Here is a 22,423-nt window from a genome sequence, read left to right as displayed (position 1 = left end):
GACATATGCCCTCTTCTACTACTGTAGGCATGAAACCTACCACTAGAGGGAGTCAAATGCTCCTTTACAGCTGAAATTACTTATTCCCCAAAATTGTGCCAAGACACCCTGCTCAGTGCAACAATAAAACAAAAGCAAACCCCTCCATTTGTAGTTGCTCAATAACATGCCATATACAACAAAATATAGCAAATTAGCCTTTTATTTTGTACAGCATTAATTCTAAATAGAAATTCTTGTGCTGCTACTTATTGCAGTTGATTCACATGTGAAAACTGTAGCTGGAAGCACCTGCTCTCTGCTATGGACGCATTTAGTAGTTGTTGATGGATGAAGTAGTGTATCAAAAAGTGAGCAAGTGATGTGGTCTGCCTATTGCAGTTTCCCAAGGGCCTGTTTGGCTGAAAATCTCAGCTGATCTGGCACATATGGCTCTCCTTATATAATAATTTGTGTGTTCATTGTTACTGTTCTAGGCAAAAGATTTATGTTCATCAGAAGAAGCTCTCGAGTTCTGAAAATGATTTTTGTTTGTATGAACCGGATTCCAGATGTTCTGTTGAACAAACAAACAAAGTTAGTCATTCTTTATTTAGTGTCAAATTAGAATCTTTCCTAAGGTTTGTTCTGAGGCAGTTCTCCCAATTGCTTGAAATAGCCCTGATCATTAGACTTTCACAAGGGCCCGGCTTCTAGAATTTACCACCCTGCCCCTCCCCTCAATCTCAATGCTTTGTAAACCCTTCTTGCACACAGAGTCTCTGACAATGTTAACATATTGCTTTGGGGCTGGCCAGAAGGGATGCAGGTCAGGAAAGATTGAATTGGATTACTTCAACATGAACTGCTGCTGTCACCTATCGCAAACGTGAAAACACCCTTTAATTCTGCCGGGGAAACAATAGGCAAGTTGCAAATACAGAGAATGTAGTGCGTTGAGAGGCCTCTTGCTTACTCAGCAATATGCTGAATTCAACAGTGGCTCATTTCTGCGAGACCTAAAGGAGGAAGCCTTGGACATGCCTATTACAATAATCTCACTACAGAAGGGAAAGCCATGCCATGATAACCAGGCTGGCCATATAGTAATCATCTGGTCCACTTTGGAGGGGAAGATGGCTTGCTGCTTTTCCATAGTGCCAGTCTGCTGACTACATCTGTTGACTTTCACCTTACATTTGAAATGTTGTTTAAGTTTGTTGGCATGGGGACAGTTTCTTTACGTTAAAAAATCTGTCTTCGTGTGCATGGCAATTTTGCTGGGGTTCAACATGTGAAGAAAGATACACACACTATTAGGATGTCTCTTCAAGTTTGGAATGCAAACAGTAGTGTGTAGGTCAAGTCCATAAGAATGGCTCCATAGAGCCACGACCCACAAGGTCAATCCTAAGACCTTTTAAAACTTGTGTTTCCTAGGGTTAAAGCTTCAAGATTTTGGGGCTCTTTCAATAAGAGACCAGTCAGTAGTTTCCTTTAACTTAAGAGAAGAGGCAGAAAGCATCCTTAATCTCCCTCTTGAGGGTTCTGGGAAAAGTACAAGCCTACATTTTGCTCTGGTTAGAAAAGGCAGAAGCAGTCTGATTAGCCTCTCGGTCTAGGATTTGACTGACCTCTGGTATAGATCATGACTCTTCCCATTAGCGAGGAGGAGGGATTCACTCACACTCATACACACTGCTCTTTCCATTCTCCTGACAAATACTTTCTAGGCAAGATTTACCCCCCTTATGATGGTGCTTCACAAAATAATATCCAGAGAGCACATTTTTCTTGAATAAATGCAAAGGCATGTACACAACTCTTCTTTCTCTGTGAAGGAGCAATACATTTCCTTCATCTGACTTCTGACATGGCAGTTCACATTTTACAGTTGTTTGGAGGACCAGAATATCTTTGAGGCTAAGAATGTGAGCTATATAATATTCTTTATGATTAGCTTCTTTTTAAATTCTGCCCTTATGGAGTTCAGTATACACTCAGTTCCAGCGTGTACAGTAGTTAGAGCAGGGGTCCCCAAATTTTTTGGGTCTGTGGACAGTTTTCGAATGCTTTTTTCCAAGTAATTTTTATTTTATCACAAAAAGTGATAAAGAAAAGGAAAAGAAAGTTTAAAAAATAAACATGAAGAGAAGGACTAATGAGGAAAAAAAAACAAGGAAAAGGGAAAGGAGGGGGGAAGCTCTTTCCAAGAGCTCAACACCTCACTCATACTAAATTTCTAATTTTTTTCAGAACCGGTAGGTCTGAATCCAGACCGCTGGAGTCCACCTGTCAAATTTTAAGGTCCCCACTATCTGGGGAGGCGAGAAGAAGAACTTGCTCTGTAGTTAGCAAATAACCCCTATCAGCAATGTGTATACCTTTTTCAAGGTAAAGATGACACCAGATTTGAGAATTCATCCACCATTTCTTGGACTGTCTTAGTTCTAGAATGTTTCATTTGGGTCCTGGTGCCTAACTAATTCTGTCCCCAAGGCACTAGGACCCAAGCAGAGCAAAGACGGTTCAGAAAATGGCAGATAAATTCTAACGTCTGGTGTCATCTTTGTCCTGAAAAAGTATGGTGTGGGAGCCCTTGTAAGCTTAGCCAGAGTGAAACACCATCCCACCAGAAGTCTGACACCTTTGGAATTCTAACACAGGATGGTGGGTACAACCACAAAATGTTTTCTGCAGGAGGTGAGACCAACCACCAGAGTGTTAGGTTGTGCATAGCTCTGATAGTAACTCTTCAACACAGAAGCTCTGCTTAGCAGGATAGTTTTTAAAATGAACATATTGTTTAAAATATTTTCTTGCTTACACACAGCATTCCTTCAGTCCCTGTGTTGTGGTGGCTGCTGTTGGAGAAGCATTTTTTAAAATCTGCATAACTGATCAGATCTTCCACAGCTAACCAGAAGCCTTGCCGGACAAAAACTCCACGTGGTTCTGCCCACTTTCTAAAAACACTTGGTGAGTCCTATGAAATTGGTATTGGTAGGCACCATGGCAACGACAGGTGCCACTTCGGGGTCTCCTGGGTTACTGCATTGAACTCTGGGAGACCCGGGTTCAAATCCCCACTCTGTGACGACACACTCTCAATCTAACCTCCCTCAGATGGCTGTTGCAAAGATACAGGAGAACAGTGTAAGCGGCTTTGGTCCCCTACTGGGAAGGAAGATAGGGCATACATTAAATAAATGAATAGATTTCTTCCTCCCATTACTCTCAATCTGCTGACAATTGGTCGTCCATTAGTTACCAGGCTCAATTTACGATCTTGGCGCTCATATTCAAAGCCCCTCATGTCCTTGGTTCCTTGTATCTGTGGGACTGCCTGTCCCCCCTATATTGTGCCATAACAGCTTCAGCCATCTGAGCAGAGTCTTCTACAGGTGTCATCCTGTCAATGGACAAAATCAACAAGTGTCGGTATATGTGGCCCCCATCTTAATGAGTGGCTTACCAGAGGAAGTTAGAAAGGCTCCCAATCTCCTGGCTTTCTTCAAACTGTGAGAAACCAAATTATTCAAGAGGGCCTTTCTTCATAGGGTTGCACTATACAAAGCTGCTTGAATAAAAGAGAAGGGACTGTGTTATTGTCCAGCATCAACTCCACCGTCCCTGCACTTTCCATGAGTTGGGGCCATCTCCAGCTCAAACACCACAAACTCATCTTCAGGACTGGCAGCCAAGGCCACCAATAAGGGAGTGCCCTCCCATATTTATCATGTTGATGAGGCAGTAGTGGACAGCCACAGAGGCAACACTAGCAGTGGAGCAGAACCAGGCCACAAGAAGCAGCTGGGATGCTGCCACTGATAGAGGAAATGGAGAGAAACCGAGCACTACAACACAGCTTCAAGTGCTATATGGAGCAATGCAAATGCTGCTGTTAGTGGTGGCAGCAGGAAAGACCCTAGTGTGGTACCAGCTGAGGCACCAGATGAGAAAAGCACCCTGTACCCTGCCATTGTCATGGGACCAGGTGATCTGGCAAAGACCAGTGGGAAGAAGATGACCCCAACTCAGCAACAGACAGGCTCACCACTGGTATCTGCCTCCAAGAGGACAAGAGATCGGACAGTATACAGCTGGCTCCCTTAGGCCCAAGTGCCTTGGGAACAGACTCTTTAAAGACAGTCGGGTGGTGGGACAGGAGGAGCAGAAGCTCCATTGGCTTTGGTCTCTGCCAGTCAGCCAGACTCCACCCTTAGGCTGGAGTGAGTCTGAGGATGTCCCACCCCTAGGGAACCCTTTAAGAGGCAGGTCTGAGAAGGGCAAAATGACTTTCCAGGGGGAGGACTGTGATGAGTAGGAGAAGAAACAGTGTGTAACTAAGTTCTCCTCCACCAGGCACTACTGTGGCTCTGCCAAGGAGAAAAGGAATACTGGAGAGTGTCACAGCAGTTGTTGATCCCAGAATTGTACTGTTGAAGAAGATGGACTGGTATGTACTGTCATGTACTGTCAGGAGCTTCCTACTACCGTGTTTCCCCGAATATAAGACAGTGTCTTATATTAATTTTTGCTCCGAAAGATGCGCTATGTCTTATTTTCAGGGGATGTCTTATTTTTCTGTGTTCTGTCCGTCAGACATGGTTCCAAACAAAAACTTTGCTACGTCTTACTTTCGGGGGATGCCTTATATTTCGCACTTCAGCAGAACCTCTACTATGTCTTATTTTTCAGGGATGTCTTATATTAGGGGAAACAGGGTATGTAATTTTTGCTGCTTAGTGTTTCATGCTAATACTGACTTATTGCTTCTATTGTTTAGATTTCTGGTTGATTTCGGATTTCTACAATCCTGATCCTATTACATTATATTATTTATTGAATGTCTTTGTTGATTGTATTGTTTCACTCTGTGTAATCTGTGTAGAGTCCCTGTGAAAAAGATAGATAAAAAATAATTGTTGTAGCCTATCCCAGCATGTCTGGGGATCCCTTGGAGAAGGACTCAGATGGGGAAGAGGACACAGGTTTGGCACCAGAGTCCCAGGTACTACCTGCAGGCTCTGAGCTTGAACCTCCTACAGTACCTGCAAAACTTGGCTCAGAGGCTTCAGTGGTTTCTGCAGGACCAGGTCCACAGGCTCCAACAGAGAAAGCAGGCTGGGAGCCACAGATTCTCCAGCCTCCAGATACCAAATCAGGGAAGGCCCTGCCAGCCCTCTCACACCCTTCCTCTGTAGAGCCACAAAAGTATTGCTGGAGGAAGTTGCATGCCAGTTTGCAGGGCAGAAGACACAGCAGCAGGCTGGCAGCTCTGTGGTTAGCTGGGCTTGACGATAAGTCTTTGCAGGAGCCAGACTGCAGTAACACAGCTGCATGAAGTGTTTGCACTGGTGGGCAGGGTATCTACTATAAAAGGGGTTGGTAGTCAAGTGTTGTGGCAGCAACATCATGTATGGATTTGCAAGCCACTGTGTATGCTTCTGATGCCTGAATTTGGTTTTGGTCTTGCTTTAGACTCTGGACTCGATTCTGTTTCATCCTCCTGAACTTGGCACGTGATTCCATTAAATTACTGACCCAGCTGTGAGCTGCTCTTGACTCTGCTTGTTAAAAGCCTGTCTTCGACAATAATGTTAAGAAATTTAAAAAAATAAGCCTGAAAGAGAGGTTAAAATGAACAGCAGTGAATGGCCTAAGGATACTTGGTAAGCTTCATAAGAGGGCACAGATTTGAACCTAGGTTTCCCTAGTCCTGGTACAACATTCTTACTGTAGCTCCTGATTCACATGGTCTCTTAGTCAGATGCTCACCATGATGAAAGGTTGCCAATCCCCAGGTATCATCTGGCGATCACCTGCTATTACAATTAATCCGAGAACTGTGGCCATATTATCCACAAGGCTGACTAAACTGAAGTTTGGAGCCCTCACAGGTATTAGGGGCCTGTTAATTTAGTTTTAGTTTTTGCTGAGGCACTGTTGCCAGTGCTGTAGGGCTTTGGCCTTTCTGAAAGGTGCTGACTGAATGAGCAAACGAGGCAGTTGAGAGCAAGTTGCAAGGCACACTCGTAATCATCTGAGGTTTATTTTGAGTGGGACAACAGTATGCTAGCATCAGGGTTGTGACACCTCCTCCCTTACTACGCCTCCATGAGCAATACAGTCTAGTCATGACCTTGATGGTGTGTGAGTAAAATTCTTCAGGAAACCTCACAATGGATGCAGGGCTATGTACTGCAGTCTAGTACCTACTGTACCAGGGTCAGACTGTCAGCTGTAGAGGGGTAAAAGATTGAAGTGTAGGAGGGGGTCTAAAGTAACTGAAAGCTTAGGGGCATGGCCATGGTGTAATATGGCCCTGTTCCCAACCAAGAGTTCACAAACCTAATACTAGGAAGCCTTAGGCCAGCTGATTATTATCTCCATTCAGTCTTGTCTGCAGTGTGGGAATAATAGTATCAGTCTGGTTTACATGGATGCTATACAAGTAGGTTTGTCATCTCAGGGTTGGGAAATTCCTGGACACTTTGAGGGTGGAGCCTGTGAAGGGTGGAGCTTTGGGAGGGGTGGGGCCCCAGCAAATATAGTGCCACTTTCCAAAACAGCCATTTCCTGCAGGGAAACTGATCTCTATAGTCCAAAAATAGGGTGACCAATTTGGGTGCTTAGTGGGGCCTAGAAATCTCCTGGTATCACAGTTGATCTCCAGATGATAGAGATCAGATCCCCTAGAGCAAATGGTGCTTTTTAGGGCAGATCTTATGACACCTCAACCCTGATGAAGTCTCTCCCTTTTACAAGCTCTGTTCTTCTCAGACTGTGCACCCTAAATCTCTAAGTATTTCCACCCCACTCCCTGGCTGGTAATCCAGTCTGCAAATCCGTTAAAATTCTGGGAGATTTTCAGCTGTTGTCATGTGATGGTTGGTAACCCTATGGGATCATCTGTAGACAGTACTTTGCATATGGGAAATATACTATATAAATGCTAAATATTGTGTTAACAATAGCTATAAAATACAAACAAGACTCTGTTTGTAGTACTATACCCAATCACATATGATGTGAAAAGGAGAGCCAGGCTCCGATCTCTGTCATGGAAGATTACTAGGTAACCTTGGGCCAGTCACACATTCTTAACCCAACCTACCTCACAAGGGTTGTTATGAGGATGAAAATGAAGGACAACAGAATGATGTAAGCAACTTTTAAGTCCGCATTGGGGTATAAATTAAGTAAATAAATATGCCAGACCATCTAGTTCAGTATTGTCCTCTTGGCCACTTGAGGGTCTCAAGCAGAAAAATGTATTTTCCCAATCCTGCTACCTGAAGTCTTCCAAGTGTAAATACTAAGGGCTGAATCTGGGACCTCCTGCGCACAAAACAAATGCTATACAAAGAAAGGCCAACCAATGTTAACTTTCGTCTCCAGCAATAGCTACAGTGAGGGAGGTGTTTGTGGGAGCTTATGAGCAAGACTTGATTGTAGCAGTCATGCTCTGTGTTGATTCTCAGCATCTGGTCTTCAGATGTGAATACAAAGGTTACATTTTTGGCTGTCATGGCTAATAAACATTGATAGACTAGTCCTCCATGAACTTCTACAATTGTTTAAACAAGACAGTTTTGCTGGTGGCTACCAACACATGCTGTGACCTGTAAATTCTGTAAGGTTTATGCGTTGTGCAAAGAAATACTTCCTTTTTGTTTGATCTGACCTGAATGGCAATCAGTTTCCCAAGATGACCCAGTAGAAGATCATTAGTATAAAAATACAGGAATCTGACTAGGGAAGAAATCAAAACAAAATACTTGTGCTGCAAAATATATTCATTGGGTTTCAATGAAACTAGCAGGTGTGTGGTGGGGGAATCAGTCTATCGAGCAATTTATCAGAGTCCATTTTATCAGACTTTTGTCAGAGTCTGTTTTAATTTTGGGAATATAATTGACAGTGCAATCCAGATTGGAGCGGGAGCAATGTGGCAGCTGGGGACAGCGTGGTGGAGGTGTAGCTGTGCTGCCTCCAAAGGGGCCTTGAGCGATGTGGAAAGGAGGGAAATTTAAAAACCCTCCTGTCACCTGAATCACTCCATAGCCTAAACAGGCTTATGCCACACTTTCCAGTGGTGTAAGCCTGAAGCTATGGAGGACAACATTCCCGGGCTGAAACATCAGTGGAAGCCAACTAAAGCTGAGTATACACTTGGGAACACCCCTGACCCTTTGTACTGACATCTGTTCGGACACTAGCATAGCTCCCCGGTAGCACCCACTTCCAGATTTGGCTTCTGCAGACCTCTGCAACACCTAAACACCAGAGTCTTTGCTCTCTCTGTTAGCGTGGATGTCCCTTGCATTGGCAGGGCAAACACATTGCTGCTTCATTTTGCCCTACCCCATCTTGATTGGGCCATTAACTGACTTTTTGTAGTTTAGGGTGAGCCATTAAAATGTAAAAAAACCCCAGATTTTTCTCCAATGGGAAATGTCAGAGAATAATTACATATTTGGTAGGAAATTTAAGCATGTATGTAAACACCCATGTGAAAGCGTGTTGGATAGCTCCCCAGTGCACAATTTTGGAGCCATTAACTTTTAATCACAAATTCAAATCCAGAGGAAACTCAGAACAATTCAGTCACCATTTGGTGGTTTGCACATTTGAGAGCCACAGTAGTGTAGTGGTTAAGAGCAAAGGATCCTGACCTGGAGAACCAGGTTCTATTCCCTCCTCTTCCATATGAAGCCTGCTGGGTGACCTTGGCCCAGTCACAAGTTTGCCCAGAACACTCTTGACCCATGCAGAGGCAGGCAAAGACAATCAATCTCCAAATGTCTCTTGCCTTGAAAGCCCTATGGGGTCACCATAAGTCAGCTGTGACAGCCACTTCCACCACCACACATGACTGATTGAGGACACAGATTTTTAAACAAGTTTGGTTTTGCAGACTACTGATTTACACATCCTGTGTTGAAGTTCATGATTTGGATTGAATTGGTATGTGGTGGTGTTGGTAGTTTTTGGATATGCTTGTTTGAGTGACTGGTTGTAAAAGAGACAGAGCTAGGGTTCACGGAGAGATGTGGTGGTTGATTTTTAATCAAGAGTTGAAGTAATTGTTCTCAGGATTTTTTAAAGGGCAAGACCCACAAAAGTGTCATAGCATACAAAACCCTATTTGAGGGGGATCTGACACATGTACTTACATATGCCAGGAGCAGCTTCCCCCTCCCTTCCTGTCTACACAACTAGAAGGCCAACTTGTTTGGCTTCCCACTGTTGTGGCCTGAAGGAGATGATATGCAGCTGCATCTTTGGGAACAAATTTCATATTTCACGTTCTTTGCTGTACAGTAACTAACCAGGAGCATTTGCAGCTGCTGCCCTGGCATGGTTCCAGTCAGTGGGAGGACAGGCATCATGGCCCCCAACAGTTCTGGTTGGCATGATCGTTAAATGGTTCACTCCACTGCCAACACTAAAGGCCCTTCTCACTTTCCTCTGCTGTCACTGTTAAGGAGTGGAGAAGGCAGCATGCCAGAGACCTCTGCCATAGTAGCACAGCATGAGAAAAATGTGGTTTGACACCATTCTTCTCGGGTTTGCAGTGGTGCCTTGTGCAGCAATGTGAATAAGAGGTGGATAGCGGAGACTGAAGAGTGGCACAGGATGTATTTTAGTGTGGTGGCAGGTGTGCTTTTAGAGAAACACAGAAGGAAGTTGCCTCTTGGCCCATCTTGCTTCATGGCAGTGCTGAGTTAGCTTGTCTTGTTGCTCTTGAGAACATCCAAGACCATTTCATTTCATGAAGCACCCAACTCAATGTACCTTCATTGTGCAGGAATGATAGTTCCTATTTGTGCCTTGGAAGGTATGACTGATTGATTCTCAAGCAAGTTGTTTCTGGGGACACATCCAAAATCTCCATCCTGAGTGGTTATGACATGAGTACTTGCTTATCACAACAGTTCTTAGACATCCACTTTCACTGCACCCAACTCCCTTTGGTAGGTAGTTCCAGGGATTAACTGTTGCCACATAGTAATCCGCTTGATTATTTTAATCATTATTTTGATTTCAATATATTTGGTTCCTTTTTTGGCCTCTATCGGAAAAATGGAAGAATCATTCATGATCAGATCTTCTCAAGATAGCAGAGGGGGTCAACTTTTAATGTCATTTTGCTCCCCTCCCATAATGTTATGACTCCTTCCCTCCCATGCTGCCCAGGGATCCATCACTTGTTCAGTAGTAGTCATAAGGGATTCCCCTGGCTGTGTGATAATTCTGTAACCCTTCATTTGTTGATAACACACTGTGCAGAAAGGCAGATTGTTAGCAACGCTTAAGGGTGTGTTTACAGATACAAGGGGAGGTGTGGCATGCTAACTCAGTTCTTTTACTTCCTCTGCTCTCCCTCCAAAGCTTTTCATTTTCTCTTTCACATAGCCTCGTGTCTTCTAGGCTCCAAAGAAACATTAGTCTGTTTTTTTTTACAAAAACACAAAACTCCCCCTGAGTGTATACTGTCTTTTGGGCAGCCCCTTTGGACTTCAAACACAGGTAACCCGACTATGACACCCGCATAGGATGTGGGCACTTACCGCCGTCTCCGTAGAAATTCCTCAATTTAAAAAAATTATAGTATTCTCCTGGGATTTCGGTTATAAAATGCAGAAAGCTCAAAAGATGCTCCGATGGCTCAGCATCCCCCTTCGCTTACTTACTTGGGAGTAAGGATCATCTACACTCTGCGACAGTGGCTTCGGATGAAACCACCGTCTATGGGCTCGAGCTGCACAGCTCTTAGCTTCCATTCACTCGCTTTTTCCCGCCTTCTAAGGTCCCACCTGTGGAGTCCCATCGTTTACCTGGCGCAGGTGCGTCGAGCTCTTTGCGAGACGCCCGTTTGTCCCCACTTCATCTTCAGTTGCCTTTTGCTTTCCTCGAGCAAACTGAGCCCGATTTTTCAGCCCGGACCGAATTCTTTCGCTTTGCGCGCGCGCCCCCCTCCCCGTTTTCTTATAGGACAGGGACCCCTTAAGGCCGTGTCTTAGATGTGGCTGGGTGGGTTCATTTCCCTGGGCCCGCGGGGACAAACAGCTGCGGATCTATTTTTAAACATATGCCAGTCTCTCTCAGCCCTCCCCCACCCCCATCGTCCACCCCCTTCCTTGATTTTACTTTGCCCTGATGTCGCCGGAGGGAGAGCCAAGCGAGGGGTCCGGAGACTGCAGCAAACCGGGCAGGCCTGGGCTAGGGAGCCGCTGGCTGGGGAAGGGTTAACCCCCCTGTGACTGTATGTTAATGAGCTACATGGTAATCAAAGGAGGCAGGCTTTAGCAGTCAAGCTGCCGCCGCCGCCGCCGCCGCCGCCGCTGCTGATGGGGGGAGATGAGCGTTCAGTGCCAGCCTAGAGCCGGAGGAAGGAGTGCACGCTCACTGTGGCACTGGCAGCCAGCGCGAGTCTGCCAGAGAGGGAGGGGGCAGAAAAAGCAGATCCATGAAGGAAATGGCAATCCGGAGGAGAAGCCAAGGGACGCCTGCCGGGAATTGCTGATGCCAGTCAGAATAGACCTGGGTGGGCAAAGAATAGCCCGCAAGACAATTGGCCAAATCAGATCACAGTTGGGCAGCCAGCCGCACGGAGGCTTCGGCGGAATGACTGACTGACTGAAGGAAGGAAGGAGCTGATCCAAGCAAGAACGAGAGAGACTTGAGGAATACAGATACATGCCGGTGGTGGGGGGCTTGCTGTGGATTTCCTTGGATTTGGGCTCTGTGTGGATTACCTCTTCGTAATTCCAAAGAGTGGAGAGAAACTGGAAACCCCCCCCCCCCCCCAAAGAGGCAAGAGGCAAGAGGCATTCTTTAGCTTGGGTAAGTCAATGAAGCCGGGAGACCAGCCAGAACTGGCAAAGGGGCTGCCCATGCCTTCTGCCGGCACCTGGTTCCCGCTTATTCTGCATGCGGGGGGGGGGGGGGGAGATTTCCTACCCAGCTCCTCTCCATCCCACCCTTGATGTTTTTTGTAATATAACGGTGTGGGTTCTTTTTTTAAAAAAAAAATCAGATTTTTGTCCCACCTGTCTCCAGGCACTTTCCTGTGATGGTGTGTAACGGTGATGACCCTTACAGCTCCATCACTCAGAATTACTGAGTTACTGAGTGGATGGTGAATAAGGCTGCCTTTCATGCCATTACGACACCTGTCCCTCTAGAACCAGGTCTGTTTAGGGGCAGCCTCTCCTGAGGTTCAGTTAAAGAAGGGAGATGCAAGGTTTCTGGGGAATGAGTTTTCTGCTACCAATATGCTCCATCCTGCCAGGAATCCAATGGGCTGATGTTTCCATTTACTTACTCTACATCTGGGGGAGACAAGTGCAGCAGACAGGTTCAAAAAAGTTCCCATTGAGATGCCATGATTGATCATGAAGTGCTTTTCAATCCCCAGCAATACATATATTCTGAATATTCTGAAAACATCGTTCCTAGTCTGAAAGTAGCTTTGGAAGAACTAAATAAATCCATGTTTTAGTCTAGGAGGGGGTTTTGTCCCACATTTTTCCTGACCTCCAAAATTGTTTGTGTTGTGTACATCTTAGGGCTGAGGTATTTCTTTGGACAGAGCTTTTCTATTCTTGCTTTGCTCAGATTAATCTGGGATGCCAGCCTTTTAGACCTTCTTTTGAAGTCAGGTTGCTTCAAAACTTTGTTTCTGGAGAGTCCAGGTGGTTGGTGCTCACACAGTGGCAGTGGAAGAAAACTCATGGATTCATAGAGGGATTCTACATTGGGAGAGGGAAGAAAAAAATCTCCCTTGGTTGTGCAGTTCAGCACGTGCAAAAACAAAGTGAATGCTAGGATGGCTTTTCCATTTGTGTGTATGCCTTATATACATGCACAAATATCTATTAAATGCTAATATAGCATTTACGGGATTTACCCAGGGTATGAGTGACTTGTAGATGAGAAGGGTAATGTTAGCAGCATAAGACTGGTTGTGCTTTATGAGCTCTTGTTGACTGGACGTCCCCACTGAAGGCATCGTCTCACCAAGTCAGTGACCTGCTTCTCTTCCATAGTTAGGAGACTGATGACTATATTCTGCTTGGATCCCTAGTCATTGCAAATCTAGAAGCGTATCAATATTTCGAATGTCTATTTTCCTTTGTATTCTCATTCCTCTGAACCTTCAGACTTTATACACAGTCTTTCAGTACGGTGGGGTTTACTAGACAGATGCAATCAGGATTGGCTTATCAAAAGCAGTCCAACAGAGATAAAAGTTCAGTAGAGGTTTTTTTTTCATCTTGAAACTAAATATATAGCAAAAGGAGGCACCTTGGTCCATTCTACTCAGCATTCACATAAAGAAGCTGAAATAGTTCATTTTGCTCTTTATTGCCTGTATTGCTTTGTTTGACATTTATTTGTAGAGTAACATGGATGCTGGAAATAAATGTCAAGTCAGCTTAATGTAGGGGTTGAAGGGTTGAACAGGGAGTGGAAAGATCGGGGTTCAAGTTCCCACTCAGCCCTAAACATCCTTTTCCCTTTGACTAACTATTTCACAGGACTGTTGTAAGGCTAAGGGGAGAACAGTGTAAGCTCCTTGGAGCTCCTTGGATGGAGGGGATGATAAAAATGTGATATATTCCAACAGAACCCCCAGTTTAATAGAAATATTTCTTATTTCCCTGCCTATCTGACACCTCTGTAAACCCTATATTCTGTTTGGCTTCCCAGCATACCTGGTTTCCCAAAAAATGCTAAATAAATAAAGTTATGACCAATCGAAGGCAGAGAGTAAATGACCAGACCTGCCTTTGGCCCTTCCACTTTCTTTGGTGAGTGGCACTGAATATTGGACAGATCAGCTCACAAAGCAGTTAAATGGAAATGTCAATTGCAGTAGATTCACAGTAGAGGCATATGTGTAGGCCAGGTCTCTTTTGTAATCTAAGATCCCCAGTGATGAAATTGGCTGTAAGGACTTCTTACAAGGTAAGGTGAAGGCTTGGGAACTTGCTAATTGCCTGTAGACAGTAGATGTTCACTCTGTCTGAAGGCAATGTTTAGAATGGAGAGAACGGAATTGCTGGCAGTTTGATGCCACTGTGTAATTCTTAAAAGTAGAGGCAAAAAGTGAATCTATGTGTTTGGCCAGAACTCTCCCTATGTTATACTGGTGCATAAGGATAAATGGGGAAGTTCATGATGACTGTGGATATACCAAAAGGTTGACAGACTCTATCAGAAACACTTAAGTATTAGTCTCCTGTCCTCAGTCACGCTTGAGTTCAGATCTTGCCCTGATTAAGTTCACTACCCAATCCCCATAAAAAACTCCGCTTTTCTCTGCCTGTCCGTCCACTTATTTCCAGTCAGTTTCTCTGGCTGTAATGCTTCCTCCTGTCTTTTTCTCACTCCTGAGGTTTCCGTTCAGTCTCTGAAACACTCCCCTACCTGTCAGGCATCTTTTCAAACTAATAAAAATAATAGTAAGCACTCACTTGCTCTTCCAATCTGAGCCAGTAGTGCTCTTGAGGCAGACCTTTTCCCATTTCTTCACACTCTTAGTTATTCAGCTAATCTTTATTTCATGGGTCCATTACAAGAAATATACAAACTGCGGGTGGGGGAAGTGGAAGGTGGTGACATATTTAAAAACACAAGAAAGAGCCGGCAGGAATATAATCACCCTTATTCTGCTGACATGAAATATTTATGGCTCCAACTTGTAGTGAGGTTCTTCCCATCCCCCTTGCTATAAAATCCCCCCCCCCCCGTGAAATAATATTTAAACAATTCAATATGGGTCCTTCTTTCTGGTGCTTCCCCCCCTCCTCACCCAGCTGTCTCTTCATGTAGCTCCACGCAGCTGTCTACGTGCAGAGCAGCGGGAGGGGGGTTACAATGTACTTCTGTCCGTCACTGTAAATGGGGGAACCAGGAACAGTTAAGCTACTAACCAAATCATAAAGAGACCCTGCATTGTATTACAGTCTGTTAACTAGAAATAATTCACATTTGGCCAGCCAGAGGAGAGGAGTCCACAAAAGGAGCCCCCCACTGCCCTTCTCTCTCTTTCTGTCCCGTCCTTTTGTTGTGTGACATGTCTGCATTTTATTGCTGATGTCTGCTTGGTCATTTTATTAATTCATTATATCTAAATTTTCTTTATTTTGAACTTAACAAATTTTCCCCTCCTGCCATCCAAACAGTAGTGGGTGGATTAAACTCCCTCAAGGGAATCGTTTTTTTCACTTACAAAGTTCACTTTCAGTTACAAAGATTTCATGGCTAGTTAGAGTAAATGTGGCTTTTAGAGAGTTAATCTCTTATCCAGTTTGACTTAAAGGCCATCGCTGCTTACAAAAAGAAGAAAGGGCTGAAGCAGTGGTGGGTAACTATGAAGCTTTTAACCCACACTAATAGCAGGGTTCATCCTATCCAATATCCATCATCAATGGCATTGAGTTAGGTGCACTGATCTTCCTTGCCAGACACCCCTTCATAGATCAGGGTACTTTCTGTTATTCTCATCCCCGCCCCCAATAAGATGAGAACTCTGTGCCTGTGAAACTCGAGGCCCTAGAAGCTGAGGCAAATGAAAGAAATTTCTTTGTGGAAAAGAGGGTTGTTTTGAACTTCAATGGTAATAACAGCAGAACAAAAAGAGGATCAGGCTAGCATATTGTTGGCAGGTAAGTACTGCTACCTGAGCTTTTATGGGCAAATCCATCCAATGCCATTAAAGAAAACTATGTGGAGTAAGATGCTGGTGAACCTGTGCAATAAGGTGAGAGAAAGGATGCTCCTCTGTGGAGCTCACAATCTGTTATGCCACATGTGGACATTGTGAGCTTGCTCAAATTATTTGGTTTGCCTGCCCCTCATCTACTGAAGTAACCTGTGTCATAATCTTTGAGTGGAAATGCTTTGATCTCAGGCTGGTCTCCCAGTTTTGCTCCAAGTTTGATTCTGCATTAACGAGGGAGAAAAGAAAGGTAATTCTTCTTGCTTCGGCACCAATTCCAGGCCTAGAGGTTTTAAAAAAGCTAATCTGATTGTCAACCTATTCATGGTTAAATAAGTGTTACTATTGACAATTACTTTTTTTGTTGATTTAAAATATGTTTCCATATATGTTCTTACAAGCAAGGTTATCTTTTATTATTGCTGCAGTAAGGAACTCTGGGATGTTTCAGGCCAGAAACAGTCAAGGCATCTGAGCATGCCAAAATAGAGGCTGTGAATGAGAATTCCACAGGACTTTATGTACATACTTATTTAAACATTTCGATCCCAATTATCATTTTTAACTATGCTCAAAACACTCCAAAAGGTTTCGTTTTTTCATCCTTTTTTATGTGAATGAGCTGTCACCCTGCAATACCATCTTTTCCCACTAGAGGGTGGCTCCTAGAGATCAGGTTGATATGCTGGTGAAAGTTTATTTATTATAAACCTTATTATAAATTTGCCACTATTATAAAACTACTAAAATGGTTATTTACTGTCTTCTGTGCTTCTGTTGTAGAATGGTAGCATTTAAAGTCAGACTGACATAGTATTCTCTGGAGTCCTAGCTAATAAATGAAACAACATTTATGGGGGGAAACAATATTATTTAGGTGCTTGATAAATGTTCCTTGGATGAACCTGGTTGATATTTTCTCCTTGCCATTAATCAGGAGAGGGAGACCTGCTCCTGGAATATCCTCAGCATGGGCCTTTCTTTCTGCCTCCCCTGCTGTGTCTGGAATGTGATTGTGAGATCGCTCACTGAAAGTGATGAAACTATATTAGGAAGACACCAAGATATAACAGTGCAGCAGCCCAGCTGACCCATGACAGGAGTTAGGTGTCTTGCTCTAATCCAATGTACTCTAACTTTTGCACAAAGTCTACTGCTTGCTTTTTCACCTGAATAATGCTCCAGCTTTGCATTTAATTGGCTGAGAGAAAATAGTTCAGTTTTCCTGTGCTGACCAATAGGAGTACTTCTGGCTTCTCTGTAGGATGGTGCCTGCCAGAGACGGCGTGTTGAGAAAGAGTTGGCCTCCCTCATCCTGATCTGATCTTGCTCAGCTTGTGTTTCTGAGTTTAATCTTTGCTTCCCTTTGGGTTGAAATTGAATGGGGGTAGGGCGGGGGGAAAGGCTAGAAATATGAAAAGAGAGATAAATGTATCATGTTATGAAAGTTTAATCCTGCTTTGCTGTGACTACAACTGCATTCAGAGCTGGAGATAAAAGGCATTGGAGGAACATTATAAAACAGGCGAGATCATCTTAAAAGGCAGAGCGATAGTGAGCTGTGTCAGACAAACCATCAATTCGATGCTCACATGTAGGGCAGTTCCCTGGAAAAGCGGGAGCAAATGAGGTGTGCAGCTGGTTTCCTCCTACCTAATAAAGCTGACTAGGTACAGTAGGAGAAGAAAAAGAACTTGGCTCCAAATGTCTGTAATGAAGAGCTGTCCTATGTGTGACTACCGGCCATTTTCTCCATTGGTCTGGTTGTGTGAGCAGAATGTAAGCCACGGAGTTTTGGTGCTACCCATTTCATTACTGGCAGTAAATTTGCTGCACTGGAAATCACTGAAGTTGCCATTGTTGAGATCTGTGAGCTTTCTGGGTCATGGGTAAGTAGGACTGCCACTTCTAGGTTTAGCGGGAGGGCTATGGCTCAGTGGAAGAGTTTGCAAATAGAAGGCTCCAGATTCCGTTGCTGGCACCAAAAGTTAAGAGGGTCAGGCATCAAGGGATGTGAAAGACCCTGAGACCCTGGAAAGCTGCTTCCAGTCAGAGTAGCTGATACTGACCTTGAAGGACCAACAGCTATAGATTTTGTGTAAGGTAGTTCCATATGTCCAGCTCAACACATATTTATAATGAGATTTTGTGTGACTTCCACATGAAATGCATATTTTCGGAGAAGCAGTGTTGTACGCGTGGGAGCCTAGGTTTCTTACCAATACCTTTTATGGCCCCTGCCACCTTTTATGGCCCCTGCTAAGTGTTTTTAGGAAGTGTGGGGTCAAGTAGGGCTTTTGCCCAGCAGTGCTTCTGACTGACTATTGAAGATTTGATTCCTTGTGCAGATGGTCTACGCAACATAAGGAAATGCACAGTGTCTCTGAAGTGAAGTTGTGGCAGGCATTTTGTTGCTGCATTGACCTTGCCATGTCAGAATTCCAAATGTGCCAAAAGGCTAAAAAATGTTAGATCCATGTGGGTCCGTTGCCAGTACTAGCCTATCAGCTGTAATTAATTTCTCCCCTCTTTTTCTGTCATCAAACCTCTTTCATATTTCTCACAGTAGCTGTTTCCAATGCTTTTATGTGGTTTGGTTACAGTCAAAGATATTGGGGTCATTCCTTCCCTTTAATCCTAAGGTTGACTTTTGGACTGTTTTCATTGCCAATCCCTCATTACCCTAAGTAGGTAGTCTCTACTTTGACATAGTTATCTCCCTTATGTCAGTAATACTAACATTTGTACCAGTGGTTTGATAACCATCACAGAAATCCAAAAAATCTTCATTGCACAAGTTTTGCTTCCTTAACAGACTGGCAATATTACACATCACAGGAAAGTTAATTTCCCTTGCTTCAGGAAAGTGAAAGGTGAACATCTGCGTAAATATTACTGTGACCTCTCACCTCGCACTCCTCCTCTAGTTTCTTCTTTCTTGTCCTTCCCTAATGCAACAATCAAAAGGTCTGGAGCTGAGTGGCAGAAGGAGGGGAGATCACAGCTTCTGGCCAAAGCCTGTTTCAGGCTCTCAGAGGTAGCCAAAAGGAAGAAAGGTTCTGATTTTTAAGCAAGACTGCTGCTATTTCAAAACCAACATCTAAACAGGAAAGGAAAGTCTCCTTCAGACTAGTTGCCTAGAGTGATTGGGAGGCTGGGTGAGAGCTAGATAAGCACTTTCTCAGCCTCAAAGCACTACTGTTTGGCGGCAGAGGAGCGGGCAGCCACAGCTTCCCAGCTGGATGAATGTATCTGACGTTTGAGGTTATCAAATCTTCAAAGGTGGCCCTTGGGAAAATCTCTGTAATTTTGTGATAGTGTTTCTCCACCTCTATACAGTAAAGAGTTGAGTGCTAGGATACTTCAGGAATCAGCTTCCCAAGAGTGTCTTTGGTTCCTTTAACATACTGAGGTGCATGGTCTCGAGCTCCTCCTGTGGAGCTTGTGTGTAGTTCCGGAGGGTAATACTGCATATGGTGACAGCACAAGGAAAGGTTCTGAATGATCAAGGTCAGTCAGGAACTGCTTATTGGTGTGTCACATCTGGTAGAACATAAGACCAGGAAACAAACAGATTCAAGCAGATATTTTAGAAGGTATAAGCCTCTCAGTAGAACCAAGGAGGTCCAAACATTAGAGGCAATCAAAGGACAGGAAAAGTAGGTGTCTACTTGTGTTCATCCCCACTTGGACTGAATAAGAATGACACTTATCAGCTTCTGCATACAAAATCCTAGGCAGCTGCTACTGGTGATGTGTAATTAGTTAATGTAGCAAAATTGCACAGTCAGGGAAGCATGGAATCACATGCAGTAAATTATCTTCAAATCAGTAAATTGCAACTAAACAAACCCTTCCTTTTTAAAAGCTTATTCTCATTCACATGCATTTTGTAGTGGAAAAAGAAGTGTAATCTTAATAACACTTTTCACTATGACAAGTGCCTAGATTATCTGGCTATGCATGTTCGTAAGTATGAGATCAAGATTGTGCCTTTGGCTTTCTTAAATGGGAGAGATTTGCAGAAACATCTTGCCTCCTGCAAGATCATGAAGGGAGAGGAACAAAGGCACAGAGCAAGGAGGAGTGAGAGAGAGTCTTCCAGGATAGACCAAGAGTGGCCTTACATAGACACTATCTGGTTCTAGTGTAAAGAAAAATATAGCCCCCCAATATCCAGAGGTGCTGAGTTGCCTTTGCTCCAACTGCTGCCTTGGCAGAAAACAGGAAACAGAAAACTGTCTGTTATATCTGCTAAAGCAACAAGCCCATTGCTTTATTCCTCTTGTTACTTCTGAAAAAAGCTATGGGTATGATTGAGCCATGAGCCAGTGTGGTGTAGTGGTTAAGAGTGCCATCTTCTAACCTGGGAAACTGGGTTCTATTCCCCACTCCTCTGCATGAAGCCTTCTGGATAACCTTGGGCCAGTCATAGTTTTCTCTGAACTTCTCTTACCTTGGTGTCCCAGCTCAGAGCTGAAGAAGGGTGCTGCCCTTGAGCAAAAAGGCACTCCTTTAGGAGGGCTTAATCTGAACCATGAATGTCTGGATCCTGTTTCATTGCTGGGCTGGTTTGAGTACTAGAATGACCTGACTTCAAATCCCAATCTGACAAGGAGTTACCTGAGTAACTTTTCTCTAGTCACTCCCTTGTAGCCTAACCTATTTCACAAAGTTGTTGTTAGGCTAAAATAAGGGGGAAACTGTTATGGGTTTCTTGGAGAATGGCTAGGATTTTTTTTTAAGTAGATAGGTCTTTGGAATTAGGATGGAATTTTTCTGAATAAGAATATTCTCCAGTCCTGAAAAGCCAATGTATGCAGTTAATTACATGAAATCAGCAATTGCAATCAGCAATTTTCTCATCCCAGATTGTTTTATAATAATAGTAAAAGGCACCGCATAGCACATTATAATGTTCAAAGTAGTCTATGTTATCCTCACAAAACGCTGTAGTGTAGACATATTATTATATCTATGGCAGAGGGGGGTGCTTAGGTTGCGAAGGAGAGTGGTTTGCCCAAGACCACCTGTTCAGTTCATGGACGAGGCAAGTTTTAAACCAGGGACATTTCTGCTAAACTCTGTGCCAGCCTTTGTCAGTTCAACTGCTGGAGAGGCAGTTTTTATGTACCCTCATCATAGTAACTGCTCTTTACCAGTTTTTAGGAAGCTGGGAAAAACAGGAAGCTTCTAGAGAGCCGCACTTAGTCACAGGCTGTTCAGCTTGAAAAGACTCTCAAGGAAGCTGACCTAGGCTGGTCACTTCAGTATCCTGGCTGTGGTAGGACGCTGACTCACTTTGGAAAAGTCAACGCAGGTTTCCAAGCATGATCTGTTCAAGAAAAAATGTTTCCAGGGGATGGTTATATGCTTGCCTGAGCAACTGTATATTTTACTCCACCCCCTCACCCCCCTCCACACAATATGATCCAGCAGAGATCATATGAAATTCAGTAGAATTTGGCAGTTCACTGTAAAACTCTGAATTGGAACATATAAGATCCTTTAAGATTTAAAAGCATCTGCTCTCCATATACATGGAGATACTTTGTGGCACCCTGAGAAACATACTAGGGGGGGGGAAACATACTTGCCAACTGTACCACTACTTCATACATCATTGCTTCTGAGGAAACCACATTAAGCAGATCTCACTGATGAGATCTCAGGTATAGTCAGGTGAATTTGACCTGAAAAGGAGATCATCAATGACTTTTACCAAGCAAGGTCAACTCAATATTTAGGCGTTGTTAGCATCTCTACATTTTTGATGTGGGAGTATCGATGAATGTCCTTGTGTACCTCTGAATGGCTGCCCTCTTGTGTGATTGTCATGGGGATAAGTATACAAATTCAGATTATGATTCTGAAAAGGATATTGCAGTCCTCTGATCTGTCACTAAGTCCATAATTCTTTGGTCTATTCGCTCCTGCTGCTGTTCAGCTGTATTGTTTTCTTTTAAAAGCATGAGCACTTCTGTCTCTTCTTTATAGTATTTTAATGCTGTTCAGATGACCAAATATACTTTAAGCAGAGAGAAATTGAAATGGCCAAGGTGCATTTTAATAGCTCTGGTGCAGGTGTACAGGGCTGCTAATGAAGCTTTAATAGTACCCGAATGATTTTGCAGTGCAGAGGGGAAGAGACAAGAGCCAAATGATGCTTTTTGTATCTGACTCAAGGGTTCCACTGCATACCTCTGAACTTCAGGCATTTGCATGTGAGACCCATCAAGTCAAACTTAACCCACTAGAGATGTCCTGCCGAGTATTTGTCTGTTTGTTCAGTCTGATCCAGGCAGCAAAAACAGATTTATCATTCCTTTGGTGGACTACCAAACATGGATGATGAGATTAAACTTGTCCTACAAAAAGGGAGAATGTCCTTCATGAGCAGATTTGGAAGTTTCTAAATTTTATTCTCAGTAACTACCACTAGAGGACTCACAGTTATTTTAGACCCCTCCACCCCGCTGCTTACTACCATTTCTGTGGTAATACATTTCTATGTATTTCAGCTGGGCTTGTGGTTACAGAGGCAGACCAAACATTGCAGAAAATCTTTCACCATCATTAGTAGACCAGAGGACCTACCCACAGTGGAATTGAAGCCTCCTCAGCCCATTGTGCGGCTACGGACCGTCAGGGCTGATAGACAGCGAGGCTGATCCGTGACAGTTTTAAAACTGTGTAGTGATGGCA

General features: G+C 43.8%; 1 protein-coding gene and 1 long non-coding RNA gene across 4 annotated transcripts in view; one reads left to right on the top strand and one right to left on the bottom strand.

Annotated features, from left to right (window-relative positions):
• Positions 1 to 204: 204 nt before the first annotated feature.
• Positions 205 to 11,030, bottom strand: LOC125433666. The gene is made up of 3 exons (XR_007244646.1): positions 10,827 to 11,030; positions 3,455 to 3,556; positions 205 to 556 (listed from the first exon to the last, which is right to left on the bottom strand). It is a non-coding gene; the product is annotated as an uncharacterized LOC125433666 (long non-coding RNA).
• Positions 11,031 to 11,354: 324 nt separating this feature from the next.
• Positions 11,355 to 22,423, top strand: part of PLXNA2 (plexin A2) — a 533,025-nt gene continuing 521,956 nt past the window's right edge. The window contains exon 1 of one of the 3 annotated variants that reach the window (XM_048496018.1): positions 11,355 to 11,835. Coding sequence is in view for 1 of the 3 variants with exons in the window: in XM_048496020.1 (XP_048351977.1) it covers positions 15,614 to 15,665 (52 nt within the window). In the remaining 2 variants the exon portion in view is untranslated. Of the gene's footprint in view, positions 11,836 to 15,580; positions 15,666 to 22,423 lie in introns of those variants that run through there. The other 2 variants (XM_048496021.1, XM_048496020.1) reach the window with 2 other exon arrangements.

The sequence above is a fragment of the Sphaerodactylus townsendi genome, linkage group LG05 (genome assembly GCF_021028975.2).
Source record: "Sphaerodactylus townsendi isolate TG3544 linkage group LG05, MPM_Stown_v2.3, whole genome shotgun sequence".
NCBI lineage: Eukaryota > Metazoa > Chordata > Lepidosauria > Squamata > Sphaerodactylidae > Sphaerodactylus > Sphaerodactylus townsendi.
This window is presented reverse-complemented; position numbering and strand designations above follow the sequence as displayed.